This window comes from Micropterus dolomieu, linkage group LG14, assembly GCF_021292245.1.
Source record: "Micropterus dolomieu isolate WLL.071019.BEF.003 ecotype Adirondacks linkage group LG14, ASM2129224v1, whole genome shotgun sequence".
NCBI lineage: Eukaryota > Metazoa > Chordata > Actinopteri > Centrarchiformes > Centrarchidae > Micropterus > Micropterus dolomieu.
Genome location: NC_060163.1, coordinates 17,942,089 through 17,958,524, shown reverse-complemented (window position 1 = coordinate 17,958,524; position 16,436 = coordinate 17,942,089). Strand labels below are relative to the sequence as shown.

The 16,436-nt window shown below is 42.8% G+C and overlaps 2 protein-coding genes across 2 annotated transcripts in view; one reads left to right on the top strand and one right to left on the bottom strand.

The window, feature by feature from the left end:
• Positions 1–9,081, top strand: part of fam53b (family with sequence similarity 53 member B) — a 15,697-nt gene extending 6,616 nt beyond the window's left edge. The window contains exons 3-6 of the mRNA XM_046069336.1: positions 858–932; positions 1,793–1,847; positions 3,493–4,256; positions 7,946–9,081. Coding sequence (XP_045925292.1) covers positions 858–932; positions 1,793–1,847; positions 3,493–4,256; positions 7,946–8,308 — 1,257 coding nt within the window. The 3' untranslated portion in view covers positions 8,309–9,081. The remainder of the gene's footprint in view (positions 1–857; positions 933–1,792; positions 1,848–3,492; positions 4,257–7,945) is intronic.
• A 4,118-nt stretch (positions 9,082–13,199) lies between these two features.
• Positions 13,200–16,436, bottom strand: part of LOC123983227 (phospholysine phosphohistidine inorganic pyrophosphate phosphatase) — a 32,674-nt gene continuing 29,437 nt past the window's right edge. Inside the window, exon 7 of the mRNA XM_046069401.1 lies at positions 13,200–15,534. Coding sequence (XP_045925357.1) covers positions 15,441–15,534 — 94 coding nt within the window. The 3' untranslated portion in view covers positions 13,200–15,440. The remainder of the gene's footprint in view (positions 15,535–16,436) is intronic.

The window sequence follows — 16,436 nt, the reverse complement described above, 5'->3', positions numbered from 1 at the left end:
TCTAACCACTGACCTCTCTTGAATTTGTCTTAAATGCGTTGAACAGGTTTGCAAGAGTGCCGGTGTGGAGAGTAATCAACTAACAGTTGATTTATCTGTGTTTTGAATGTATGTGTGAGATGAGCTTGAGGGTTCTATAGGGAACGCCACCAACAATCTGTCTTTTGAGTATCATATTTTCAATGCCTGTAGGCCTGAAAGGTGGCTGTGAAAAGTGGAGGACAGTAGGCTGCAGACAGCTCGGATTCACAGTAGTTACAATAGCATAGAAATTTCTCAAACGGTACCTACAGCACAGTCCACTTCTCCACAGTCTCGATTAGCATACTGAGGCAGAGAAATGGATTATGGTGCAGAAGTGGTTTGAAAAGTTTCTATGGAGGGTTTGACACTTAATTACACTTTCTTTTGCCTGACTCTTTGTTGGGATTGGAATCCAGTGTAACTGTGTGTGATATGTGATATCCTCCGAAGAAGGAAGCTACTCACTCACTTGGTTGTGAGTATTTGATACTCAAAAGATACATTTTCAGTTGAATATTTCATTAGGAGAGCACAGGGTTTGGTCTCCATTGACGTTGTGTTTCAGAGCCTCAGCCCCCCCCCAATCCAACTGGATTGTTCTCTGCTTATATGGTCGACAGAATGTCAGAAATGTACTGAATTCTAATCCTGTGCTCATCATTGTGTGTCTGCTCAGGACTGGGCCGAGGAGTGAAACACATTCCTGAAGGAGTTGAAGGCTGCTGTCTTAAGCTTATGAGAAACCAGCCTGCTGACAACATGCCCATCAAGATGGCCACCAGCTTTTCTTGCCCTGACTGCAATAGCTCAGGAAAAAGATGTGTGTTGCCATGGTGATCATATACAAGAAAACACTGGAAAAGAAGGGTGCCGACGATGTAGCATCCAAAAGTACAGATTTGGGAACGGTGAGCGGTTATTTTCTACTTGTGTAAGCATTTTTTTCCCCCTGTGTGAAATGTCATTTTATGTTAATATGTAGCCTTGCCAACGGGCCTCGACAACAAGGTGTTGCTCTAAATCAGGAAATTGTTGCTGGCCACTCATCACTCCACAGCAGTTTTATGGCTCAACATTAGATTTTCCTGTTTTGTCAGCTTTAATCAGATCTTAAATTTGACTTCTAGCTTCCCTTGAGTCAGACTTGTTGGAAAATTCACAAGTGTTGCTTTAGTGAATGTCAGGAAGTGATGTCAAAAGAACTGTTCGGATGTTGGAGATTGGGAATAAGGGATGCTTATGTTCCTATTACTGATCATTTCATCATCATAGCTGCCAACTGCTATCACTGGGACATTTGTCATCTGGTTTTGAATCCTGTGTGTCCCATTTCTTTCACTCAAAAAGACAATGGAGTATTTTAGTTTCACTACGCTGAGCAACTGACTCATTTTCTAATCAGTATCCATGCAGTAGAAACCTTCTTTCTGCCAGCACAGAGTGGGAAACTTCCCCCACTAATGTGGGTTTGCCTTTTCAGCCATGTGAAATTAAGTCATCATGCTCTGAGGCTGAGCGTCAATCAGAGGCATTTATGGTGGAACTCTGTTGATGGGTCGCACTTAGTCTTCATCTCAGCAGCAAAAAATGTGCTACGACATACACTCGGGGCCAATTATGTATACACAAAATCTGACTTTCTAGTAGGTTTTGTTTTTCTTTATTGACTTTTTATTGCTAGAACCTCCTATACATTTTATGCAAACCCATTTATGTGACTTTGTGGTTTCTGGTGGGCTGACAGTGAATCTTTCTTGCATTTCTGCAGTTTCAGGCACAGACCATGAGCCAAGGGACTGCACTTTTCTCTTGCGGATTCATGGGTAAGAGTCTGCTATCTTTCTGATCACTATACAGATGTACACCTCTATGTGAATTCAATGTGTTCATAAAATTGTCCACAATGGCCTAAAAGCACCAGAGACATTAAAGGAATTGCCAACTTGGCATAAATCACACAGTGCAACATCTCTTTTTTTACTTCCCTTCACTAACTGCACATGACAAGTAATTATGTACTTACTACAGATAATGTCAGATGTTTAGTAGTGTGTCGACCACGATTAATGTGTATTAATGGCTGCGTGGTGCATGCATGCTGCTTGCATCCTGCATGCTTTAGTTGTAGACATGCCAAAAAATCCTACACTCAGCAGTATGAGCAACAGCCCCAGCCTACAGTCTTAGTATTGTAAGATTAAATGCTGTTCTGCCTTAACACTAAGCTTGCAAGACTGGCAGAGCAGCAGTACCAGTAGGTGTTGTTAACACTGCCCTTTATTCTAAGTGGTTTCCATGGACTGCAGATGGTATTTTGGGGATTTTATCTGTAGTGGAGAAGAATAGACCTTTTGCATACCTGACATTTAGTATCTAAATCAGAGTTGACTGACTAGTTCAGTTGGCTGACCCATTCAGCGAATCAAGGGAGTTTCTGTTGTGGCAACATGTGTTTTGGCATAGTAGCTATGGTGCTAGGGCAGAGTCGATCAGCAAGAGCAGATAGGGAGCTTGTCTGATACAGAATATAATCTGATACCTCTACTAGTAGATCTCAAAAAAACAACAAGGTGATAAGCCAGAAAGTTGATGATGGGTTATTGACATTTTATCAAGCTTGCTCCGGTAGAGACGAGGTTTGATATTGAGTCAGTTAGACATTAAGCTCCCTTCCCTGTCCCAATTAGCTGTGCTTACAGACTGTGACACTAAAGTAGTGCCTGGAGGACAGGATTTATTCTTAGTGCCAATCACACAAAGCAGGGAGTAGTGTCAATACTAGATACACAAAGTACACAATCATGCTGGGACCAACGAGCTGACCCAGACTGGAGCAGTGTCATGGATGTTGTCCACGTTGAGGTTGCCAAACTTAACCTCTTATGATCGTAAAACCTTGGCACTAAAAAAAATTTTTTTTTGACACTGCAAAATAAAACGCAGCCCTCAAGCAGTGATGATGATGTCACTTCGTATGAAAAATAAGGGAGATTTAACAAGCCAAACAGAGCTGCTGAGTTACTTAAAAATCTATAATCTCATGGCGTGAGCCTTGTTTGATACATTTACATGATTACATCATTTGGCTGGCACTTTGGGTGCAAAGTCATGTACAAACTAATTAATAAAAATGCTGGAGGCACACACATTTTTTTTATTAAAAGACCCTGACCAAAGAGTTAATCCTGAACATGCACCAGGGAAACATCTTACAAAAAAAGTTCATGTGTTTCCCATACAGGTTTTTTAACCTAATGTCATATGGGGAAAAATAGCGGAAAATTGAGACAAATCCTTTTCTGACAAGTGCTGAAATGTAAACATAACAGACTAATCATGAGGCTGCATTTGTTTAAGGGTCTAGGGTTGCAAATAAGCCCTTAAATCATTTCCAATATTTTAGGTGAGAATCTTGTCTGGCATCACATTTAGATTATTTAATTAAAATAAAATGTTTTTTTGTTGCAGAGACAAGCCGGTGGCATGAGCTGGGTCACAGCTGTGCCATACAGCAGAGGCCAGTTGGGACCAGCCTGGAGAGCCTGTGGGACGTCCTGCCTGAGGTGCATAAAACTTCTGCCCACTGGGGTTGGGATGTTGGCTCCACCTCAAGCACAATCACCAGCTTGTTGCAAGACCTCAGCCTGACAGAGGCTGTGTCCTCGCACTCCACCGCACCCCCCAGCAAGCGGCAGTGCCGGTCCCTGTCTTGCTCAGATGAGCTTGGTGGTTGCCGCTCCACCTGGCGCCCTCAGGGCTCTCGTGTTTGGACAACAGTGGAGAAGAGGAGGTGCCACAGCGGAGGCAGTGTCCAGCGTGGTGGTGTTGTGAACGTGCAGCTCGGCTTCCCCGTCATGCAACGTAGCTCCAGCTTCAGCCTGCCCGCCCGGTCCAACACTGTGGAGCTGCCCTGTTTCACCCAATATCTCCCCTGCCCCTCTGTCTTCACCGGCCTGGCGCCCTCCTCCTCCATGCCCCTGTCTTCCGAACCCTTGGTGCAGCCCCTCTACCTCTCAGATGAACAGATCTGCCTCCCTGAGCCTCGTGGACCCTCACCAACCAGCTCCCCTGACTCTACTCCAGAGCTGGAGCGCCGTGGTGGACCGGGGGGCCTCGCCCGTAGTCACTCACAGCCGTGTGTCCTCAATGACAAGAAGATTGGTGTGAAGCGCAGAAGACCAGCTGACACACAAAAACAGAGGCCTTCTTTGGACCTGGCAAAGATGACCCAGGTGGGTATTTAAGTGTTACTTTGTAAAACAGGTCACAAATGTAATATAATAATAATATAATCTTTTTAAAACATACAGGCAGGGATTGCAGTATTTAAGGAGGACTGTCCTGTTTAACTTCAATTGAGGCCCAACATACACTTTGTGAAAACATGTTAAATGCACCTGAGCATGTCATAAGAAATCTCCAGTGGCATTTTATGTAGCATTTATTTATAGTTTGAACTCGCCACAGCCCTTTTATGTGCTCCAAAAGATCACTGTCATGCCAGCTGGAAGCTCTGCTTGGTCCATCAGTCTCACTAACATTTGCTAGTTCTACTCCACTGTTGTGGCATGTTGGATAAACAAACACTTCCAACAAAGGTCACGCCTTTGTGTCTCTTCTTTCCCAGCACACCTCAAAGTGTTTCTGCAGGCATGTCATTAAATGAAGGTGATCGTTCATGCAGGCCTGTTCTAGGTCACATTCCATTATGTGGGTGTGTATTTGCACTTGCAGAAATGGAGCTCACGAAGCAAAGAATGCCCCTTTTAATGTGCTAATGGGTGAAGATGATTTGAGCAAAGCAGGAATTAAGAAGTCAGTCAGTGGATCAGATGAGTTTGTATTCATAAAATAAATTATATTGTAAAATCACTGGCCACCTGTTTCATCTGCACATCCTGGCAGCTGTTTATCTCTCTGTCCCACAATTGTGCACACACACACACACGTGCGCACGTATATAGTAAATTTTCACACGTACACTGACTGGATCATAAACACAGAGCTGGACTTGGCCCTGTTGAGAAAGTCACACAGAGTTCAGCTGTGTCTTAACAACATTGCTGCTGTGACACGACAAGCAGACGCCACACACACACTCCAAACAGGGACGAGGTCAGCGTGGAGAAAAGAGCTTTAGGCGAGGCAACTAACAATATTTTCACAGAGGAATGTCCGGGTGCTGAGATTGTTAGCATTGGATCTGTCCTGCTGTTCGTGCATTGTGTTCTCTGTTCCTCTATTAAAAGGGACTGCTGTGACGTTGGCTTTCAGTTCAGGTGGAAGGAACGCAGCCTTTGAAACTACGAGGCGTTTCGGCCCAGTTATGCAACTAAACCATGTTGTGGTGTTAAGTCAAATGACAAAAAAAACAATTTTGTGAATCATTAGTGGCTTTTAGTTATTTATCAAGCAATAATGCTAAACCATTTCCAATTTCAGATTCTCAAGTGTGTGGATTTGCAGCTATCTTGTGTTTTATATGATTGTACATTGAATATCTTTGGGTTTGGGACTGTTTATTGGAACAAAACAAACTATTTGCATTTGTCACCTTAGGCTCAGGGAACTTTTACCTGTTTATAGACTAAACCATAATTTGATTATTTGCAAAAATGACTGATTGCTTAAACCTATAAGTCCTAAGTGTGTAACTATGGAGATTCAGGAAATCACAGTGGAAAAGATGTTCACTTGGGATGATAGACTAAACTTGCTTGGCGCTCAACTCGGGCTTTATCGCACTTCACATACGTCACCCTATCAGTATTCAAAGTCACCTTACTATTCAAATATGATCACAGTGCCAAGTGTGTCTCTAAAGTGTCATCCACACGCCACAGCAGTGTAGTTTAACCAGGGAGAAACTGCTTCCCTCTGCTCACTGCGGCTCCATGAATGTCAGGAAGTGGAGCAGCTGTGGCAGAGGTTATGGATTGTTGCACAGGGGAGATGCATGTTGGGGAAAGAGATTGATTTCTGCAAATTCAGCTCAGTGGGTGGATCGCTGCCACAGCCGGGCCTCATGAGCTATTGATCAGCTTTTATTGATGGCGAGTCAAGGTCAGTATGGATGAGGAGACTTTCTGCTCTCTTCTCCATTTCATTCGGGGGGGTTATATTAGCAGACAAACATGGACACCGGCAGCACTTATTCATGACCCTCATTGTGGTGCAGTAGGTTGTGTGAGGACACTGTGAAAAAATATTTTCTCTGTCTTCCTCTGCAGAACACTTCGTTTGTGCTAAGTTAGAGCTATATATGGTTTAGTTAATGTCGATGGCACTCTTTTGCTATTGTCCAGACTTCTTATGGCCTTATCAGTTTGGTCCCATGGTCTCGGACCGTAAGTCTTGACAGTTGAGACTGAAGTGCTAATGCAGAAGGCAGTGTGACAGTTGCCTAGTGCTGCCAAATGCACCCACTAGACCAGTGCCAAGAAAAACTGGGAACTTGGTCCAGATTTTGTACAGACATCCATGGTTCCCAGATGATGGACCCTAATGACCTTGGTGATCCACTGGCTTTTCCTCTAGCCCCACCTTGAGATTGATATCTGTGGTTTTGAAAGAAATTTCTCAACAACCACTGGATAGATTGCTATAATATTTGATAAAGATTCATGTTCCCCACAGGATGAACTGTAATAACTTTGGTGATTGCTTGACTTTTCCTCTAGCACCATCATCAGCTCAGATCAGCTTCAATACTTTAGTTTATGACACTATATTTGCAAAACTAATGACATTCTCATCAGCCTCAGCAGCACTTTGCATTTAGTGCTAATCAGCTGCTAAACATCAGCACATTAGCATTGTCATTGTGAGCATTTTAGCATGCCGATGTTAGCATTTAAATCGAGGCAGAAATCATGTACCTAACACAGAGCTGCTAACATCGGTGTTCAGCTTCTCTAATGTGATTATTTGCAGCCTTTCTGTATCATTGTAAACCTTTTAACTCTTGACAAAATAAGCAGGTATATGACAACACTATGTGCTGTTGGAACTTGAGATTGGAATTTGTCCTTTTTTTTTTTTTTTTCTGACACTGTCTAAACAAAACCACATATTGAATCTAATTCAATTGAATCTTTTATCTATCGATGAGTTGCAGCTGTAGTTCATACACTTGGCGGTGAGCTGCATCCCAACAGTCCCATGCTTGTTAGATATTACATAAGCACACAAGTGACAGGAGGTTTCACAGAGGTCCTATTCTCCTGTGTCTTGCTGGTTGAACGCCGCAGTGTTCAGTCATGAGGCAGCTGTCCTGCCTTCTCCATGTTAGCTATACAGATTGTCATAAAGCCTCCCAGTACAGCATGCTCAGCTGTCACAGGACTTGCCTGCAGCAGCGCTGGCACATGTGGAGTTGCCTAAGGAAGTTTCCCAGATGTATGTGTTCATTGTGCAGTGCCAGTGAAAGGCCAGCAGAGGCAAAACGCTGACATGAGTGATGTCTGCCCTCTAGATATCTGGCCACTTGCTGCCTGGGTTCCAGTTGGACCTCAGATCACATAGCCTCACTTGGTCAACTACCAGTTGCTCCAGTATGTAATGCAGGCTAAATTTATACCATTGAAATCTTGTTACTTTTTTATATTTTAGTGGTTGTTGCCCAGTGTTGAGCTCTGACCTCACTGACTCACCCACATACTGTATGAGTATAGTAGGGGGATTGTTTTCATAAGATGGCTGTATGCCTTTAGTTGTGCTTGTGCCCTAGTTAGGACATGGTTCATAGTCCAAGATGAAGGAATGAAATGTTTTTGATTTCCTCACCAAATATGCAATCACCATAGAGACCATGGACTCCTACCAGACCAAAGATTTGACATATTTGTTTAAGTGTATGCTAGTTTCCTTGAAAACATCAATATCATGCTTTGAAAAAAATGACCTTTCTGTCCTTCCACAGAAACTTCGGAATTTCCACAGCCTTAGCTGCCCAGGAATCATAGGCGAAGACAGCTGCGAGTCAAGCCAGGCCCTCCCTACTCTCAGGAGCACTGCTCAGTGCAACACTGATGACTCATCTGCAAACGTACACGGCTTGGAGTACGTTCAGCCTCAGACCAAAGAGGGCGAGATCACCAGGAACGTGTCGTCAGATCCCACCATTGAGGAGGTGGACTGGAACTCCGCAGACTACGGCGACGTGACACCAGGGACGACCAATGGGAAGGACAGTGAGCCTCTGTGGGCGGGGTTGTGTAGCATGAGGAAGGATGTGTATCAGCTCGGAGGCGAGCTCGACATTGAGCAAATTGAGAGGAACTGAGCTGCACTGTCTTCCTCTCAGGGGAAGCTAATTTAGGGGACTGAAAGTTTATCACCAGGTGGTACAATAAACAGTATTGATAGTCTTAAGGGCAAAGCAAGTGGATAGCAAATGCAGCGAGCGTTCTAGCACTTGGTTTTTTTTCTTTTCTCAAGGAGAGATTGAGCAGGAGCTTTTTTGGCTAAACACCCATTTTTGGGGACTTTGTGTAGTCAGAAGCTACTCCCTCACTGTGTGGTATCTGAACTGTGTCTCAGGAGAACAAAGAAGTTGGAGAGGACAGATTCAGGTGGAGATAATAGAACTGATAAATACAAAAATTATATATTAATGTTGGCTCAGAGACTGGGGTCTTTAACATTTTTCTGTAACCCTGATTACCTTCATTGTACTACATTTGGAGAGAATTCACAGCAGGTTTGTATAAATTCTCTGCACCAGAACAAGTGTCCGTTCCACTGACCGCCTTCAATTGTACATGGGTACATGATGGACAGAAATGGGGACTACTTCGAGAGCTACTGTTAGTAAACCCCCCTTCACTCTTACTGAGCAACAGGCTGCACGCACAAACAACCTGTAATATATATTGAAGAGCTTAACATTTCACACAGTAACATCAGGCTTCTCTCCGAGATCTATGCTCCCGTTTGTTCGAGAGAAACTTTGTGATGCTAATAGCGTTAATATTCTTTCTTTTTACGATTTGTAACTACAAAGTTATGTAAAAACTTGAGCATATTTCTATACAAATAAACACAGTTTTAAATGTGTCATTTGTAGTCACATTATTTCAGTGTCTCTATTCTCAAAATTTGGGAGGCCAACCCCGGATTATGCCTCAACATGTGTACAGACTGAACAGAACGTGAAATGAAGAATGGACACAGTGTAATTGCATACAAAGGCAAATGAGAGACGCAAGTGGAGCATGAATAGATGTACATTTCTATGAACACTGTAAGGCTTCAGGTTTGTCTGAACACACTACTTTTGACATTTGGGGTAGCGATTTTGGCAAATGCCTGAATTAGCTTGTGGTTTATTTAATGTGATGTACTGAGTATACTGTAATTAATCAAGTCCTGTACTTTTTTAACTTTGAGGTATTTTTAGACTGCTTGAGAACTTCAATTTTATGCTGCTTTATAGTAGTAGTGCCAAACACATGCTTACATATTAACACATCTGTAATAATCTAATACCTATACAACACTGACAGGGGAAATTCTGCAAGTGCTTTTACTTTTGATACTTTTAGGTACATCTTGCTGATGATACTTCTCCTTAAGTGCCTTTTTTATGCAGGTCTTCAATGTGGAATGGATACACTGTGGTATTGCTACTTTAATTCAAGTAAAGAATCTGAAAGGGAGAGTTCTTCCAGTACTGCTATTAACAGCGAGGTCATTGTTGGAGACGTCTTTAATGCAACAATGCAGACTGACCCAATTATGTAAGTAGCAAAAGTAGCAGGAAAAGACAATCACAACCGTAGTGGTGGTACTACTGATGAGCCTGTGTTTGTGTGCTGAAGCGGGGAGTGAGTAGGGTGGATGCCGGGCAGGGGTGGGATGTCCGGTCCCTGTTTCTTTATTAATCTCTCTTTTTTTTTGTTGATGGCGGGTGGAGTGGTGGAGCTGAGCGGCGGTTCACCCTAGGGACCTCCCTCCCTCCTTGCGCTAGGAAACAAAAGGGGCTTTTTCTCTGAGGAGCACAGTGACGTGGGAGGCGGCTGTGAATGTGGGCCATGTGTCAGGACTGCTGCTGCTGCTTCGTTTGTCAGCTTCCTCTCCCAAACTCCGGTGCAAACCTCCAGAATTATAGATTAACCTTTTGATTCACTGCTCCAGTACGACTGCATACTACTTCTACATTTTTGTTCAAACTTGAGACGACTCTTGTCATTCCTTGAGTAGGGTGCGAGGGAAGAAATTCACCTCATTAAAGACTAGCTGAGTAATTTGAGGATGGGATTAAACTTGCCTACAAGGCCAATGTGTACTCTTGTAATGGACTTAATTATTATGCTGTTGCATGAGAATCTATATGCTTGCATAGTGAGGTCATATTTACACTGTCAGAGCTGCCTGTGGTACATGCAAGCTGCTACTTTGCACTGGGTAAGCCTTTTTCGGGGTAATGAGTCGAGAAGGAAATGAGTAAACAGAACCCTTGTAAAAGTGCTGTGTGGTAGATTGACACACACTGAGGGCCCCCGGCATTTAATCAGTGGAGTGACAGAAGTGAAAGGAGACTGTGTTCTGAGAGAAGATAGGAATACAACAGGAGGGGTGGGTCATGCCGATGTTCTGCACTACACTCGTCCACAAACCCCCACCGACACAACAGGGTGGCGGGGTCATGCAGTGTGATCTGCACTGAGGATGAGTCCCATCACACTTCATTCAGTTTTTAGCTAAGGTTTTCAGGCAACAAATGCGCCACAGTACTCATGGGAGTTTTGTGTCAGATGTTTCAGGTGCAACATTTGTCTGCTTTCCTGTAATGACGATGTTTTATTCAATTCTAATAATTCTAAAATTACCTGGAGTTCTCTGGATTTAACGTCAACACTCCATTATTGAGACCATGTTTAGGTGACACTGTTATTGGTCTTTACAAAGCACACATCATTTTATTAAAACATTCTGGCAAGAAGTTTGTGAGAGAATTTCCAGCCCCCCCCAAAACATAGCAAACTGAATGAATCTTTTTCAGTAGTGAAAAACACATAAAAGTATATGACATGAAACTAAATGCTGGCGCTAGTTCTGGGGTTAGTGCCTACCCACGCTTGGCAGCTCAAATGTGGTCAGGGTGAAAAACAATTTAGCAGTAGCACCCGGCCACAAAACATTTCCAGTCGAGCTAGTGTTGTCTGAAGCTTTTCTAATAAAAAAAAAAAAACGTAGGATAAACTTGACAGTTCACTCTGTATGATGTCTGAACAAAAACACTGTTGCATGTGAAGGTTGTTGTCGTATTGGATCTCACCCTTTGTTGGATTCATGCAAGACCAAAACAAAAACCAGCAGCAATAGTTGGCACTTGCATGTAAGAGTTGTATCAAGGTCACATAATAGTTGAATGAGTGTTAAAGGTGTCCCATCAGCAAGAGGATTGTAGGATCTAAGGTGTGACCACTCAAACTGAAAGGTTTGGCTTTTACAAAAGGTAACCGGACCCCTTCACAGGAGCAGGCCCCAGCAGAGATTGCTTTAAAATTCAGCTGTAAGCCTTCAGACCTTTTGCAGATAAGGACAGTTAGTTTACACTGCGTGGTGGCATACCCTTTCGCCTGGATCATACATACGAACACGCTGTGGTATGACATCACGGTGTCATGCTTAGTGTCTGGAAAGCCATGCCTCTGAGGCTTTTGTGGGCAGTTGATCAGGGGTCATTTTCCTAGAGAGGCCTGTGACGGCTGTGACCATGTTAGCAGAGTACAGACTGCTCTGTGTGTGAACTGAGACACTTCTCAGATTGCTTGCATAGACTCTGAGGGTGGAATGGGGTGGGGTCGGGGGCAGCCAGGAGACGGAGGACATTCAGGCCTCCGCTCCAAACCCGACGATTCCAGTAATTTCAGAGCCCTCCCACGCCAGCAAGTGCTGTTGGCATGGCTGCCCACAAGGGAAGGAGAGTGATGAAATGTGGGGAAACCACGTGCCTTGGCGTGTAAGGCCAAGGGGCCTCCACATGGACCGATGCTCCACACATAGAAAGGAGGGAACAAATAACTGACTGCTGTCAAAACAAATGCATGTTTCCATGGTTAACGGTGCATTTGGGGCTGCAGGTGTGTGGCGTTGTCTGGTCAGCTGACCCGCCATTTCCTGTCAAACAGGAAGAGCCAAATGAGTGGAGATAAAAGCTCAAGGTAACACACAGCTGGCAGTTGTTAAGGTGGCTAAATGCAGGTGTGCTACATGAGCAGCAGTGTGCGTGCCGTGTAAGAGGAGCCTAACCCAAACAGATGGCATAAAAACCTATATGAATGTTGGCTCAGAAACACACTGCAGCAGTGTGTGTATACTCTGCAAAGATGTAGAACAATCTCTCATTTCTAAAAATGTCTTACTTTATTTTAAATTACATTTCATAATCACTCCAACAAATGGAATTAAAACATTGCAAAAAAGGAACCAATTAAAGTAATTAATCTTGTCAATGACACATTTAAAAAAGATTAAAATAAAATCACAATTTTGTTGGATTTGGTTACAAAGGCAACCTTTGCGCAAATGAGGCTCCCACAATAACGTGAGCACTGGATCCTAGAGATTGGGCAGGACACATTTAACAGAGAGCCACATTCTCCTCTTCATGTAGCATGTGTCTGTCTCCTCACATATGACACATTCTACAGGGCTTTGCATCCCTCAGGTGTCAGTCAGCATAAGATGAAAATGAGATCATGAGCTTACTGGCCTGTGGTTGTTTAAGGAGTGGAGGGAGGTAAGGGTGGGGATAATCTCGTAGACAGTCAATCATGCTCTGGTATGACACCAGAAGCCAATATTTGAAGATAAACATCTAGCTGAATTATGTTGTGAATCAACTAAACTCAGAGGGAATGACATTTACAGCAGAATTGGCAAGTTTGGAACTATTTTTACGGATTAGTTGACTGTAGAAAAACAGTAGCTAGCTGCTGTGTGCTGTACTTAGGTGAGCTAAATGCAAATGGTTTGCATTGCTAACATGCTCACAATCACAATGCTAACATGCTGACGTTTAGCAGTAATAATGCTTACCATGTCCATCATCTCAGTTTAGCTAGCATATTAGCATGCAAACATTTGCAAATTAATACAAAATGCAAAATACAGCCATTGGAAATTACTTTTGCAATTACTTTTCATAAACCAAACTATTGGACATATTGAAATGTTTTACCTTATTTATTTTTATTTGATCAATTAGTTTAAGCAATGAATCAATGCATAATTATATTCTGTTGATTGACTGAAGCAAATAAGTGCCTAATCCCTTTAGGACTAACAGTGTTTACTTGAGATTAAGTCCACTTAAAGATTGTCAACAGAGAGGTTACTGCGGTCATGTAAAACAGTGAGAAACAACGCTGATCACAATTCAGAAAAAAATGTACAAAGATCACAAATTGATGTGCAAATAACACCTTCACTCAGTCAAGATTTTAGTGTATCAAGTCTGTCAAGACTGTCCTGTGTCAGTGAGGGCATACATGACCAGACATGTCTCCTGAAATGAGGTCATCTCTATTATTTGAAAAGTAATCTTTCTTCGCAGTCTGCAGTCACAGTGATGGAATCAATGTGCTACACTCCAGGAGGAATATCACTGTTTACAATCATGGCAGCCTGCAGAGGTAAACTGCTGCTAATGTGCAACATGTGTGAAACGGGTGGATGACCTCGGGGCAGCCAGAGAGGTGTGGTTATAAACCAGCTAGCTCTGGGGCATGTGTCTGTTTGTGTCTGACACCTAGTGATGATGAACCTGCCGAGAGGAGCTGCTGAAAACTGTGGCCTACACCCCTCAGAATTACTGCACTCCCATGAACTGGAGGAAAAAAAAATAACCTAGTCAAAGCCAAGTGAATTCATTTGAGAGTAGTCAAATATATTTACTTTAATAGGTCCATACAAGGCCAACAGGCAGCAACATAATGGATAAAACACTGCGTCAAACAATGTGTAAGCTGTTGGAAAACTGGGTACCAGCTGCTAGTACTTTGCCGTGTACATTAATATTATTTCCCCAATCAGAAAAAGGAGTGGTACAACCAGCTCAGACACAGTTTCATAATACTTTGTAGCATTTCATTACCTTTAATTGCCCAATAACATTCAAGCTTGTGTCAGCTAATGGTGAAGTGAACCAGAAAGACCTCAATGAATCACTTGGCAATGGGCTTTTGTTCTTGTTGAATCTATTTGGCGCACTGAAACCTTGAGGCCAGCGATGGAGGATCATTTGTTTTTCGCCCCACTTCCAGAGGCTTCATTGATCCAGCTGGCCCAATAACCATTTTTTTCCCTCCTCGATCATTTTATTTAACCTCACTGTAGACGCTGAAGTGAATGCGCTATGGCTTATGATTGGCTATTAACAATGTCACAGTGACGGGGCAATCCCTAGCAGAGGCGACTTACAGACAAGTAAATAAAGATAAGCAGTTGTAGATTTGTGATTCCTCACTCTGATGATGGGGAGCTCACTTCATTTTTGTTTACGGGGGGGGGGGACATGAGCTCAAGCACCAGCGTAATTCATCACATTCGGCTGGGTTCTGCATTTATCATCTCTGACACCAGCTCTCTTACCATTTCCAGCAATTTGTTTTTGTAAAGCAAAGCCGCTCCGACATGAATTCCAGTTTAAACCAGAGGCACAGCTACATTTTCCCAGTGCTCTGAGATCTTGAGTCTTTTTAAAAATAATTATGTGTCTATGGCTAAGAGAAAATTAGCAAATGCAGAGAGATTACTGTTTTCAACAGCTCAGAGACTACTAAAATAGCTTTATTAATATAATTTGCTTTTTAATAAGCTTGTGCAACTATATTACCCATATATAATAGGGTACTTACATCAATTAGTGTATGTTAAAATGCACTTCAGCTACATTCCAACTGCGTATTTCCAGTTTGACTACTAACTATCTTCATGTATAGCATCTTAATTAATTTGACTGTGTAACAGTAGTCTGAGCACACAGGACTACCTTTCCTTTCAAACTGTCAGTCAGCAGCTGGTTACAGGCACATTCGTGTCATCTTGAGGCATCTTATCTACGGCAATCATGTACTGACAAATGCACAGTGCAGCTCTAAAGTACTCAAGACTATCTTTTGCAGACCTGGGTAATAGCTCTGCAAATTGCATCCTAGTTTGTTTTACACTATGTGGAGCACAAGATGGGTGGGTGTTTCCCATGTCTGACAGTTACAGGATAGACAGTATTTGGAGTATATTTTAGTTTTGTACTGTTTTGACATTTTACTTGAATAAGCTCATTGCCGTACACCCTTCCCACTGGAAACAACACTTAGAGCTATATAAAAAATACTACTGGCTACCAGCCTCTATCACCCAGGGTCACAGTAAGTGAAGAGTTTCCAGTGCCCACTGCCTTGTACTCAGTGCCTCTGATCAAGGATCATGTCCACAGCCTGGGCCAGGTTGTCCACAGTGCCGTCTGCAGTCACCGTTGGGTGCCTCTCATCACTGGGCCTGAGGGAAGACAAGCAGGAGCACACGCTTAAGGACACGCAGCACAGGAACAAACAGGAACAAACAGCTGCCACACAAGGGTCAGTAAACAAGAAGGACTAGCAATTGATGCTATCAGCCACATTAACAATACTGAATGTATAAACCGGAACAGAGCAGGCCATGATGGTCTAAGAAGACTCAGGAAAGGAAAAGCTCGAGCAAGCGCAATTTCTCTGGTTTAAGCTTGAGGGGAATGTTTAGGAAATAAATAGAGTCTGTGTCTTCTCAGTATTGATCATAAGAGCTCACTTATGATCAACAGCGATGTATTAAAAATTAATGTTTTCCAGTGAAGTTTTGCTGCATTGACATCTTCACACTTAAAGGTGTCTGTGCAGCTGCTTGCCAAAAGCCCTTGCAGAGCAGAGCAGTGCATGTTTTCTGTCTCGATCACCAGCTGTCACACAGTGTTCCAGACTTTCCTAATATGTCTGAAGGCAACTAAAACAGACCAACTGGGGTACTTTAATGAGAACTGCAAATTACAAAAATACACAGTTTCTTAAAATAAAACCAAGAAAATAATTTGGTGATTTGGTGAAAGGATGCAGTTGCACAATTAATCTAAAAGGTTGTAAAAGTAAGAGTAAAAACCCCCACACAAAATTAAGTTTATTTTTACCTATCCAAACCTTGATGGGATGGCAATGTCGGTCTATCACTTTGGTAGACTGAAATATTAATATATAACAAATATTAGATGGATTGCCATGAAATTTAGTACAGCTATCCATGTTGCCCAATGGATAAACCCTAATGACCTAGTGATCCCCTGACTTTTCGTCCAGCACAACCAGCAGGTCAAAGTGTCCCTTTCCACACAGAAAGGCCTGGGAAGACCAAGGTTCGAACCCCAGACC